The 14,378-nt window shown below is 43.7% G+C and overlaps 1 protein-coding gene across 1 annotated transcript in view; it reads left to right on the top strand.

Annotated features, from left to right (window-relative positions):
• Nucleotides 1–14,378, top strand: part of dars1 (aspartyl-tRNA synthetase 1) — a 42,799-nt gene that overhangs the window by 26,642 nt on the left and 1,779 nt on the right. The window contains exons 10-16 of the mRNA XM_080535556.1: nt 3,844–3,955; nt 5,961–6,095; nt 7,475–7,622; nt 11,648–11,794; nt 12,129–12,171; nt 12,276–12,356; nt 12,684–12,795. Of these exons, the coding sequence (XP_080391682.1) occupies nt 3,844–3,955; nt 5,961–6,095; nt 7,475–7,622; nt 11,648–11,794; nt 12,129–12,171; nt 12,276–12,356; nt 12,684–12,795 (778 nt within the window). The remainder of the gene's footprint in view (nt 1–3,843; nt 3,956–5,960; nt 6,096–7,474; nt 7,623–11,647; nt 11,795–12,128; nt 12,172–12,275; nt 12,357–12,683; nt 12,796–14,378) is intronic.

The following is a 14,378-nucleotide window of genomic DNA, read 5'->3' as shown; positions in this document are numbered from 1 at the left end:
ACTCAAATGTATCGATTGTAAGCGCTTTGGAATAAGGTGTCTGCTAAATGCCAAAAATGTAAATGTAAAATGTTAATGCTGGGTGAGCGAGCTCCACGGGGTGGGGGGGGATGTGAAAGCTGTTAGTTTGGAGGTCGAAAGCCCTGAGCTTGTGGTGGTGGCATGCGGTGGTGGCGTGCGACCAAAACCCACAAACCATGAGCAGTTTGCCACCCTCGGCTTTGGATCAGCCTTCAAGTCAACAAGAGTGACGCACAGATACCCCCCCCCCCTCCCACCTCCCCTGGTGTGGGGACATGGAAAGAGAAGTGTTCAAGTATAAGGACACCACAGTCACCACCACCACCTCCACCACCCCCCCCCCCCCCCCACACGCACTCACACTCATAGTAGAGGAGTGCAGTGTTATAAACAGGAAGTACTGTGCTTTCTACTGTAGTTCACTCTTGGTATGTCAGTTTTAGTATCTATACCCAAGCTGCTGCTGCCGGCGGTGGCGGTTAGGTTGGCACACCGGGGTGTTGGCCCATCGTCGGCCGTGTTTGGACATTTGGACACGGCCGTTTGCTGCGGTCTGGCACGCTCCACTTGTGATAGTCGTCGGTTGGAGCAGTACACAGTCGGACATGTCTTTTTTTTATCAAGGTTTTTGTATTGTGTTTTCCACAGTATATCACAGTTCCAAACAGGACCAACAAATATATAAATATATAATAATAAATAAACACAAACAAAATGAAATGATGCTACATTATCATGCTGTCAGATTCCATATCTTCAAAAAAGGTTAAGAAAGGTTGCCAAATAGTGAAGGATCTCCTTGTAGATCCTCTAACAGCATATCTATTCTTCTCCAATATAATATCCAATGACTATATACTGTATGTGGGTGGAATAGGATCCTTCCATTTAAACAATATCCGTCTACAGTCGGCCATATTGGATTTGACCGTTCCTATTAAAGCTTTGAGGGGTTTTTCTCCTCAGCATCAGGTGCCAGACTGCAGCTCCATGCCTTCACACTTGTATCTGATCACACCTTGTTATGAGACTTTTTTCTTCTTTTTTTTTTAAGATTAGAATTTTCTAGCTTATTTGAGACTTTGTTATGTCAATTCAATGCTTGTGATGATTAATGAAGATAGAAACCCTGTCCTCCGTTTGGAGAGAGGTTTCATGCCGTCGTGTGAGTGTCTTTTAATGGATTTCAAATGGAAACGTGCTAGCCAAGCCCGTCCGGCTGGATCAGAGCCTATTGTGCGCGGGGTTGATTGAACTCGCTGTGCTCCGGCATTATCACCGCCTTCGCTCTGCCAAGGGACGAGTCAGACGGCTCCTATTCAGGCCTTCTCACAGCCTCTGTGAAGACAGGAATGTAAGACGTCCATCTGAGGCCTTTTGTGTCGAAAGGGCCAGACCTCGGCTTTATGAAAAATGAATAAAAAGCACGAGATGAAACCAGATACGACTACTTTAGTCATACCCCCAGTGACTAGTCAGTCATATGAGGTGAGTCATCTGATTAAAGTGTGTGTGAACACACCTGTTGACAACCTGGAGGTTGGATGTTGGCTGCTTCCCTGCTCCTTCCCAGACAGTGTGTGCAATGCCCTGCTCAGTCACAAGTCACTCCTCACATGACCTCTATTGACCTTTATTGAACTTTATTGAATAGGGTTATTGTCTACTCTTCTAAGTTGACCTCTGTATACATGTTCATGTATATACCCATGGCGTCAGCTTATTGATAGCGTTCCTCATTCCACTCCTTGCATTAAAATGAGCCAGTTCTCCGATTTCTACCTCCCCTGTTTCTACCTCCCCTGTTTCTACCTCCCCTGTTATTTACTATCAACAAGCAGTGTTTCCCACAGGATTTTGTGAGACTGCGGTGGGTGGTCCTGGGACCCGCTAAAGTCATTAGTCAACGGGGTTGCTAGCGGACAATGTTTTTCGTCGAGAGGGGGGAGGGGGGGTTGAGGAGGATTATCACTAAATCGTATGGACCTACAGTAGGTGCAATTGCGAATCCCAAAGATTGTGTCGCTCGCGTGTAAAAATATGTTCGGTTCGTTACGAGACTGTCAGGACAAATTAGACTATGTCAGGACAAATTAGACTATGTCAGGACGAATTAGACTATGTCAGGACGAATTAGACTATGGTGGGACAAATTAGACTATGGTGGGACAAATTAGACTATGGTGGGACAAATTAGACTATGTCAGGACAACTTAGACTATGTCAGGACAAATTAGACTATGGCAGGACAAATTAGACTGGCAGTACAAATTAGACTATGGCAGGACAAATTAGACTATGACAGGACAAATTAGACTATGACAGGACAAATTAGACTGGCAGTACAAATTAGACTATGGCAGGACAAATGAGACTATGACAGGACAAATTAGACTATGGCAGGACAAATTAGACTATGGCAGGACAAATTAGACTATGGCAGGACAAATGAGACTGGCAGGACAAATGAGACTATGACAGGACAAATTAGACTATGACAGGACAGATTAGACTATGGCAGGACAAATTAGACTATGGCAGGACAAATTAGACTGGTGGGACAAATTAGACTGGTGGGACAAATGAGACTATGGCAGGACAAATTAGACTATGGTGGGACAAATTAGACTATGGCAGGACAAATTAGACTATGGTGGGACAAATTAGACTATGACAGGACAAATTAGACTATGGTGGGACAAATTAGACTATGGTGGGACAAATGAGACTATGGCAGGACAAATTAGACTATGGTGGGACAAATTAGACTATGGCAGGACAAATTAGACTATGACAGGACAAATGAGACTATGGCAGGACAAATTAGACTATGGTGGGACAAATTAGACTATGACAGGACAAATTAGACTATGGCAGGACAAATTAGACTATGGTGGGACAAATTAGACTATGACAGGACAAATTAGACTATGGTGGGACAAATGAGACTATGGCAGGACAACTTAGACTATGGTGGGACAAATTAGACTATGACAGGACAAATTAGACTATGACAGGACAAATTAGACTATGGCGGGACAACTTAGACTATGGCGGGACAAATTAGACTATGACAGGACAAATTAGACTATGGCAGGACAAATTAGACTATGGTGGGACAAATGAGACTATGGCAGGACAAATTAGACTATGGCAGGACAAATTAGACTATGGCAGGACAAATTAGACTATGGCAGGACAAATTAGACTATGGCAGGACAAATGAGACTATGACAGGACAGATGAGACTATGACAGGACAAATTAGACTATGACAGGACAAATTAGACTAGGGTGGGACAAATGAGACTATGACAGGACAAATTAGACTATGGCAGGACAAATTAGACTATGGCAGGACAACTTAGACTATGACAGGACAAATTAGTTTATGGCAGGACAAATTAGACTATGGCAGGACAAATTAGACTATGGCAGGACAAATTAGACTATGACAGGACAAATGAGACTATGGCAGGACAAATTAGACTATGGCAGGACAAATGAGACTATGGCAGGACAAATGAGACTATGGCAGGACAAATTAGACTATGGCAGGACAAATTAGACTATGGCGAGCCGTCACAGTTACTTTATGGGGAACACTGAACAAATGTTCCACTCCCTCGAAAACATTTGCTTTCCCGTGGCTCTCCCTGGTCTAGGCTGTACATGCTGATACCAGCATTGTTGATGCCTGCCGCTGTACTTTTCTTCAGGATTGGGTAATATTTCTGATTGCCTCATGTTTCGTGTGATGATTCGCCCAGCAACACTTATGTTTTTGCGTGCGTTTTGTTTCTTCTTGTTTGTTTCTCCTCAGACGACGACCAGCCAGGCCATCTTCCGCCTGCAGTCTGGTGTGTGTTCCCTCTTCAGAGACACCTTGACCAACAAGGGCTTCGTTGAGATCCAAACCCCCAAAATCATATCAGGTACCATCGTTACTACTGCGTCTCAAACTCAGATGATCCATACATTCATCATCACCATCATTAACTTCCTTCTTCCTGAGGGGAAAAATTAAGCATTCATTTATGAAAATGAATCATCCCCCCATTAGCTTATTTGAGAAACCCAGATGTTAATGCGTTAGTACCAGGGTGACTCACTTGGGGTGACTGTGGCAAGGCGCGGTCCTCTCTTGTTGTCGAGGCTCTGTCTGACACTCATATCACCACACCAGTCTCCTGAATCCAGGAAGCCTCTAGTAACTAGAGTCTAGTCTAACGGTTTGTATGGTCGTGACGGAGGTGGAGGTGGTGGTGGAGTTGGATTCAAATTCAACTCAAAATGACAGTTGGGTTTTCATTTTTCAAACTCAAAATGATGATTGGGTTTCACTATGGCTAATAGGGGCTGTAGTTGATATACCCATGGGATTCTGGGACATTCCATCCCACTGGTGGTCGGAGGTCGTGAGTCAACTTAGGCTAAATAGAGCAGAGTTGGGGAATCTCAGAGCGCGTCTGGCTGTGCGTGCGTCTGTATGAGCTGGCTCTCCACTGAGCCTGTGAGTCCCCCTCAGTTGTATTTATACCTCCCCGAACGACATCTATTTTTACGTCCCTTTTTTTGTGAATTATGTAACACCGCCTCAGTCTTGTTTACAGTTGGTGTGTAGCCACAGACTCTCACGTGCTTCGCAGGGTTGCTGTGGCGACGTGTCACTTTCACTTCCCGCTTTACCGCAGGAGCCAATGAACGGCCGCCTCGCCTGACATTTTACAAATTTGAAAATTGCGCTTTTTTTTTTAACGTCGAGCAGGCAGGTGTGAGTCTCATGAAAACCGCACTTTCCTCTGCCGACACCCAGAACATCGTACACAACGTTCCACTCGGTGGACACCGCCCACCCCGCTGTCAGGGGCAACCAGTCGCATGATCTACTCCTGATGTCAATGTCAGACATCAACACATTAGATAAGAGACCGTTGGTTAAATAACACGTGTTGTCAACTTGTCACAAAACAATGTGAATATACACTCACCCAACACTATACTGATATTGGGTAGGGCCTCCGTTTGCTCTCAAAACAGCCTCAATTCTTCGTGGCATTGATTCCACAAGAGATTCTGGTCCGTAATGACATGATTGCATCACGCAATTCCTGCAGATTTTTCTGGCGCACTTTCAAGCTGTGGATCTCCCGTTCTACCACATCCCATAGGTGTTCTGTTGGATTCAGATCCAGTGACTGGGAAGGCCACTGAAGAACACTGAACCCATTGTCATGTTCATGAAACCAGTTTGAGATGAGTGTCACTTTGTGACCTGGTGCACTATCATGCTGGAAGTAGCCATTAGAACATTGTGGCCATGAAGGGATGCATATGGTCAGCAACAATACTCAAATAGGCTGTGGCATTCAAGCGATGATTGATTGGTATTAATGGGCCCAAAGTGTGCAGGAATTGCGTGATGCAATGTTGTTGGTTTTTTTACTTCAAAAGTTTTGTACAAGTTTTTGTTTGTACAAACAATCAACAGTAGAAAACAGCAATATACAGGAAAAGCAGAGAACAATAACAAAACAGTCATGGTTACAATTGTATGAAGAGTATGAAGAACCAGTATCTTGAAATGTATGTATCACAATCATTTTCCACTGTCATAAATCAATTCAAATCCAATTCTTCCATTTATTAACAAACACATTTTCTCTCACTGTAAGCGGCGGATAAGTCGTTTTTTATATCATTCCCTGTTCAGCTGCCAGTGAGCTGTTGCACTGTCAAAGCCAAATAACTTTACTGTTGTTTACTTGTACATTGGGATGTAATAAAAAGCGATTCTGATTCAGATTCGGATATATCATTCCTTGTTTAGCTGCCAGTGAGCTGTTGCACTGTCAAAGCCAAAGAACTTTACTCTTGTGTACTTGTACATTGGGATGTAATAAAAGCGGTTCTGGTTCTGATGTGTCACTCCCTGTTCAGCTGCCAGTGAGGGCGGGGCCAACGTCTTCACCGTGTCCTACTTCAAGACCAGCGCCTACCTGGCCCAGTCCCCCCAGCTCTACAAGCAGATGTGCATCTGTGCTGACTTTGACAAGGTCTTCTGTGTGGGACCAGGTAAGAGAGACACCCTAACCATGGTTGTTTTTTTGTGTGGTTTTTTTAAATACATTTTTAACCATTTAGCAGACGCTTTTATCCAAAGCGACTTACAATTAGAGATTACAGGGACAGCCTCCCTGGAGTAACTCAGGGCTAAGTGCTTTACTCAAGGACACACAAGTGGTGGTGTTCCCAGGTGGGATTTGAATTCATGACCTTCTTTACTTTTCTTTATTTGTATAGCACTTCTCAAGACAGCAGTCACATCACCCGCCCCCCCCCCCCCCCAAATACCATAACTATGGAAATGACGAGCGGTCTTGTGTTGAATTTGATACAACTATCAAATGATAATCTGGTATATGTTGTGTTAATCTCACCACTCACAGTCCACACCCAGCGTTTATCTGCTCGGAGAACAGATTACTTCATAGATTTATTCATCTCTGCGTGGTGTGATACAACAGATACTACAGATGGAAGTTGAGCAATAACAAACTGCATTTGTGAGACTGGCTTGTGACATGATCTTCCACCATCACCCTGGTGAGGTTGAGGTGACTCCACAGTGCCACCACCTGGCCTCATCTGTCCATGACAGTCTGAGTTCCGCCTGCTCTCACACTCCCCGCTGGGCACCCTGCAGCCATCCCCGTAGAGAGATACTGTACTGTGTTGTGTTAATGGCCTGCATTTACATAGCACAACTCACAAGCTCTCAAACTTTCACTTTCATAACTGTGTTACTTGGCTTGTAAACACCACTATTCATCTTTTTTTATGTATCTATATGAATATTTTGTTTGTTGTGTTTTGTTTGTTGTTTATTGTTTATTGTTCTGCTTCTCCTTTCTTTCTTTTTTCTTCTGTACAGTGTCCTTGAGTTAGAGAAAGGCGCTTTTAAATAAAGTCTATTATTCTGGGTTCCCGTGCTGGTCTTAAAAGGCTGTTAAGTCTAAAATCCAGCAATCCAATTTACAAGGCCTAAAAAGGTCCCAAATGTCAGTTATTCAGTCAAAACATTAGGTGCTAGGTCTTAAAAATTAGATTTCAGTCCGAAATCAGTCCGACCACATCTATTTAAGCAGAAATTAATCAAGCTGGAACCAAAAAAATGCCAATTCGCTTCCTTTTTTGTATGTGTGGCAGTGAAATCCCTAATTTCATCACCTCGAGGATGACAAAAAGCTATCATATGGTGTCGCGAATAGGTCTAACATTCTATTCAAAGAGGTCTAAAAAAAGGTCTTAAATTTGACTTGTTGAAACTTGTAGGAACCCTTATTATTATTGTTTTATTATTAGCATTGTAGCATTGCCCACAGATAGCAGTTGGATGGTGTACTGTATTGTGTCTGTTTCTGTTTGGCTCATGTCCATCCTGTCCATCTCAGTGTTCAGAGCAGAGGACTCCAACACCCATCGCCACCTGACAGAGTTTGTGGGTCTGGATATTGAGCTGGCCTTCAACTACCACTACCACGAGGTCATCGACTCCATCACTGACACCATGGTCCAGATCTTCAAAGGGCTAAGAGACAGGTAAGATGCCATGCACTTTGGAAATCCACATTGGAAAGTAAAGTGAAAAGAATGCTCCATAAAATTCATATTTAATCCTCTGTTTCTAAGAAGTAATTGATTTTAACGGATTACAATGTTTATTCACTGATTACTACAGTTGTGTGGGTCAGTTGGAGGATATTTGTCTTGTATCTTTGACTCCTCACAAGACCGCTAATGTAATTATATACTGCCATCTTCTGGTCGAAGATGGTATTGCATTCTCCAAGGTATTAGGTGGGCAGCCACGGCCCAGTTCAGTTGTTCAAAACCTTTTAATCTGGATCAGAATGATCCTGATTCTTTTTTAGCTATCCAAGATCAGATCTATCTGGCTGATTTTGAGTCGTATAGGGGAAATCAGCCAGCTCCATCTGATCCTGATTCGGGCTCTCCTACCACAGCTACGCAGACGACACTCAACTCTTCCTGTCCTTCCCCCCGTCTGATGTACACGTGGCAACCCGTATCTCTGCATGTCTCGCTGACATTTCAACTTGGATGGCTGACCACCATCTCAAGCTCAATCTTAACAAGACCGAGATCCTCTTCATCCCCGGGACAGCCTGCCCTCTCCAAGACTTCTCTATCACAGTGGAGAACTCTACTGTAACCCCCTCCCTGACAGCCAAGAATCTTGGAGTGATCCTGGATAACCGACTATCCTGTGCGGAGAACATTGCAGCAACGGCTCGCTCCTGCAGATTCTTCCTCTACAACATCAGAAGGATACGACCATTCCTTACCAGAGAGGCAGCGCAACTCTTGACCCAGGCACTGGTCATCTCCCGCCTGGATTACTGCAACGTACTCCTGGCTGGTCTCCCCGCCTACGCCATTAGACCTCTGCAGCTCATCCAGAATGCTACTGCACGTTTGGTATTCAACCTCCCCAAATACTCTCATGTCACCCCTCTCCTTCGCACCCTGCACTGGCTCCCGGTAGCAGCTTGCATCCGATTCAAGACCCTGGTGCTTGCATATCAGGCAGCTAAAGGGACAGCCCCTGCCTACCTAAAGGAAATGGTAACCCCCCAAACTCCAGCCCGCTCACTCCGCTCCTCCACCTCGGCTGGCCGACTGGCCCCACCACCTCTGCACAGCAGTCGTGCTGCCCGATCACGCCTCTTCACAACTCTGGCTCCCCGCTGGTGGAATGAGCTCCCCACGGCTGTCAGAACGGCAGAGTCACTACCCATCTTCCGTCGTAGACTGAAGACCCACCTCTTCAGGTTACACCTTAACTGCTCCTCCTGAGACATCTTCTGCCCCTCAGCACTACGTCTCCTAAAGACGTCCGCTTTCCCCTCTACTGTGTCCCTAAGAACTTCTATCGCCCCCTTTGTACTGCTTCTCTGTTCCTCCAGTATTAATTTTTTTTTTTTTTTTAGAAAAAGGTGGTAGAAGAAGGTTTCTCCTTCTATCAGTGGCCCCGAGCCTGAGCTAGATTACTCTTCCTGCCACGAATGGTGGACTGATGATTCACATGCTTAGCATTCAAATGTATTGATTGTAAGTCGCTTTGAAATAAGGCGTCTGCTAAATGCCAAAAAATGTAGTTTATAACAGGGTTCCCGCGCTGGTCTTAAGTAGCCTTAAAGTTTAAAATCTGGCAATCTGATTTATAAGGCCTAAAAAGGTCTTACATTTCAGTTATTCGGTCTAAAAATGAGGTGCTAGGTCTTAAAAATTAATCAAGCTCAGCTGTCTGTATGGCAGTGAAATCCCTAATTTCATCACCTTGAGGCTGACAAAAAGCTATCATATGGTGTCTCGAATAGGTGGGGTGTAATGGATCACCTAACTCACGGATCGGATCGTGTCACGGTTTTTGAGTCACGGATCGGATCATTTTTCGGATCAACACAAAACATTTTTGTTTTTATAAAAACTGCTTTTTCCTTGAATTCTGTAAAAACACCACTTTTACTATGTGACAAAAACCAACAACATTCAAGATGTCAAAACTGGTAATATATATATATATATATACATACATATATATACATATATATATATAATATATATATAACATATTCTACACTCAAACATTACATCATTATACTGAAATACACTCAATTTAAATGATAGGAGAGAGGGAGGAGGCGCCTGGTTGCAGCAGTGAATCACTGGGCTCTTTAAAGCAGATGAATAAACATGTTTTATGCCACTTTTAACTAAATAATAAAGTGAACCCTTATTTTGAACATGGTATGAAAAAAATGCCTACATTATCAGAAGTTGTCGAGCTACCTTTTTCGTGCCTCCCGTCATAGTTGACAGAGAAGCCAAAGTGCTCCCATACATGGGATTTAAATGACGAGGGAGGCATTTCGAGTTCTTCTCCGCCGAACAACGTAACATGATACACTTGGGCCGCGTTCGTAAATTCGCTTTAAAGGGACCAAGTAATTTGATTGGACAAGAGGCGTTCCTTGAACGCTGATCAGATTCCAGAGCGGATTTACGAACGCAGCCTTGTTGTTGTGGATTCCCAGCTTCACGTGTAGTGAGCAAACAACGGATTATTTTTCTTTCGCATTATCAACCTATCATTGCGCTTTAGAGTAAAACAAAGCCCGCAACTGTCGCGTCTATCTTTTCATGGCAACTCTACATTGTGATTTACAAGAGATATTAAGTAAGATATTAAGTAATATTATTACTTGTTAACAGTGATACAGTATATAGGTTTGCTTCTCTGTCCACTTTATCCAAGCTAGACCCCCTGTATCATTCGGTTCTAAGATACATCACCAATAGTGCCTTCAGGACCCATCACTGTACACTGTATAGTCTGGTTGGATGGCCATCTCTTTCTGTCAGAAGGCTCCAACACTGGTACACTCTTGTGTTTAAAATCATCTCTGGCTTCTTACCGAATTATCTGGGCCTGAAGTTCATCCCTATACCGAGTGGCTCGGGTCTCAGGTCTCGTAGATGGCTACAATACAAGGTGCCACTTATCATGAACAATGTTGGAAGGGCAAGCTTGTCTTATTATGGCCCTTGGTCTTGGAATGACCTACAGACTACTTTTAAATTAGAGGCCCTTATTTCCATAAGTATCTTCAAGCGTAGATTAAAGGATGTGGTCACCGCTCGCTGTACCTGCTTTGGTTAGACTTCTCAATGTTTTAATCACCTTGTAAATACCCCTACCATTGTTTGTCTATTGTATTGTTGCCACTGTCTTATGTCCTGTCTTGTTATCTGAACTGTTTTTTAAGCTACTATTTTGACCCTGTCTTGGCCAGGTCTCTCTTGTAAAAGAGGTTTTAATCTCAATGTGACTTCCTGGTAAAATAAAGGTTAAAATAAAAAAATTTGGCAATTGATCCGCGGTACACACGCGTTCCGAACCGTGGAGGGCGATCCGAACGGATCACGGAATTTCCGTGATCCGTTACACCCCTAAAAATTATATTCAAAGAGGTCTAAAAAAGGTCTTGTTGAAACTTGTAGGAACCCTGTGTGTGTGTTCCACAGTGTGAACCTGGGTTGTGTGTGTTGTCCAGGTTCCAGTTCTGTGTGTTCCAGACAGGGTTCCCACGGGTCCTTGAAATCCTTGAAAGTTTGTGAATTTGAGAAAAAGAAATCAAGGTCTTAAAAGCTTTTGAAAATAGACATGGGTCATTGAAAGTGCTTGAATTCCCCTCTCTCTCTTTCTCTTTTTAATTGTTGTCTGTGAGCGGATAGTTCCTATTATATAAATTCTCATCTAGATCTGTCTCAAACTATGCTGTGTTGGGTCCTTGAATCTGAGGGAATTGAGTCTTGAAAGTCCTTGAAAGGTGCTTGAATTTGATGTTTCAGAAGGTGTGGGAACCCTGGTGAGTGTGTGACCCTGGGTTGTGTGTGTTCCAGAGTGTGACCCTGGGTTGTGTGTGTTCCAGAGTGTGACCCTGGGTTGTGTGTGTTCCAGAGTGTGACCCTGGGTTGTGTGTGTTCCAGAGTGTGACCCTGGGTTGTGTGTGTGTGTGTGTGTGTGTGTGTGTGTCCAGGTACCAGACGGAGATCCAGATGGTGAACAGGCAGTACCCCAGCGAGCCCTTCAAGTTCCTGGAGCCCACCCTGCGCCTGGAGTACACCGAGGGCGTGGCCATGCTCCACGAGGCCGGCGTGGAGATGGGCGACGAGGAGGACCTCAGGTTACCATAGCTACGTATCTTGGGGGGGATCCATCAACGTCACTAAAGGAAAGTCTTCAGGCTTATTTTGCTAAGTTTTAAAAAATAAATAATAAAAAAGCCTGGATTTTCTTTTAGCGACGTTAATAATAATAATAATAACGTTTATTTGTATAGCACTTTTCCTGCAAACGTTGCAGCTCAAAGTGCTCCAATCATTATTATCATAATTTTGATGGAACACTCCCCCTGTAGTCAGACTGATGGAGCTTTCGTTTTGGTTGTAAACTGTTATTCAAGTACTTATATATTCAATTGCATATCTTACTTTTGGATTCTTTTATTTTTTTCATAGCACACCTAATGAAAAGCTGCTTGGTCGTCTTGTCAAAGAGAAGGTACAGCGTCTCATATGACAGAATCAGGATTTCATCTTGTTTGTTGGTTTTGTAATTACAAAAAATACCATTTGATAACGCAGCTCGATGTTTCCTTCTGCTAGTATGACACTGACTTCTACGTCCTGGACAAATACCCGCTGGCTGTCAGACCCTTCTACACCATGCCTGACCCCACCAACCAGGTCAGACACACACACACACACACACACACACACACACACACACGCACACACACATGCACACGCACACACACACACACAGATACACAAACACATGCGCATGCACATGCGCACACACACACACAGAGGCTCTATATACACACACACACAGATACATACATGCACACACACACACACACACACACACAGATACATAAACACACGCACATGCACGTACACACACACACACGCACACACACACAGAGGCTCTATATATACACACACACACACACACACACACACACACGCAGGTGTACTGAAACAGTGACGTGGCTGATGTTTCCTCCCCAGAAATACTCCAACTCCTACGACATGTTCATGAGAGGAGAGGAGATCCTGTCTGGGGCCCAGAGGATCCACGACGCCCAGCTGCTGACAGAGAGAGCCACGCACCACGCCATCGGTACTGAAACATTCAAGTCATTTGAAAGAATAGACATCTGAAACATTACATACAGTAACAACAGTCCAGTGTGATGTAACACCCCCCAGCCTGACTCTGATCACCCAGACGGAGCCAGCCGGAGGAGGAGGTGTACAGTCTTATTGTGGCAGGCAGAACAGATCTCCTATAGCGCTCCTTAGTGGTTGTAAAGATCTCCTATAGAGCTCCTTAGTGGTTGTAAATATCTCCTATAGAGCTCCTTAGTACAGCGTGGTTGTAAAGATCTCTTATAGCGCTCCTTAGTGGTTGTAAAGATCTCCTATAGCGCTCCTTAGTGCAGCATTAGGGATGCACCGAACATTCGGCCACCGAATATCGCAAAATAAAGCACATTCGGTATTCGGCCGAATGTGTGAAAACACCGAATGTTTACCACCGAATAGTGTGCGTGTTTTGATAACGCAATACAATTAAATATAACTCTCAACAGGCGCGCGGCGCGAGGCGACGCGCTTTCAAAACTGGCTGCGTTCGTAAATTCACTCAGGAAATCCGATCAGCACTCGTGGAATGCCTCTCGTCCAATCAAATGACTCGGTTTCTCTATGACGTCGGGCCCAGTGTGCGCTCCAGCGCTCTCAGAGCGACTTTACGAACGCAACCTTACACTCATCTAGCTAGTTAGCTTAGCAGTCGTAGCTCAATTTAAAATTGGAGTGAGAAGCAGAGTTGTTGCCTTGTTGAAAACATATTCAGACTCCCAGCTGTTCTACACGAGTTTATGACATGCAGCTGTATCATGCGGTGGTTTCTATGCAAACCAGAGACTATAAAAACAAAAGATATTCATTCTGAAATAACATGAACTATTATCCTTACACTCAGGTGGACTCAATTCAATTTGTTGAATGACTTGTTGAAGACATTTAGCATTTGACCTTATTTTAAGAGTGACAAAGGGTCTGAATACTTATGTACATGAGGTATTTCTGTATTTACATTTTAATACATTTGCAAACATTAAAAAACGTTTTTACTTAGATTATGGGGTACTGTGTGTGGATTGATGGCAAATCTATTCAAAAATGTGAAAAAAAGTGAAGGGGTCTAAATACTTTCTGAAGCCTATGTAGAGACAAATCATGAATATCATATGAATAAAAAGCAAAATGTATTTAGTTTATGCAATGATAAAATTAAAAACTGCCGATACACATTCGGTATTCGGTATTCGGCCAAGTGTTTCCTTAAATTCGGCCTCGGCCAAGAATTTTCATTTCGGTGCATCCCTATGCAGCATGGTTGTAAAGATCTCCTATAGCGCTCCTTAGTGGTTGTAAAGATCTCCTATAGCGCTCCTTAATGGTTGTAAAGATCTCCTATAGCGCTCCTTAGTGGTTGTAAAGATCTCCTATAGCGCTCCTTAGTGGTTGTAAAGATCTCCTATAGCGCTCCTTAGTGGTTGTAAAGATCTCCTATAGCGCTCCTTAATGGTTGTAAAGATCTCCTATAGCGCTCCTTAGTGGTTGTAAAGATCTCCTATAGCGCTCCTTAGTGGTTGTAAAGATCTCCTATAGCGCAGCGCTCCTTAGTGGTTGTAA

This window comes from Nansenia antarctica (genome assembly GCF_963989245.1).
Source record: "Nansenia antarctica genome assembly, chromosome: 7".
Taxonomy (NCBI): domain Eukaryota; kingdom Metazoa; phylum Chordata; class Actinopteri; order Argentiniformes; family Microstomatidae; genus Nansenia; species Nansenia antarctica.
This window is presented reverse-complemented; position numbering and strand designations above follow the sequence as displayed.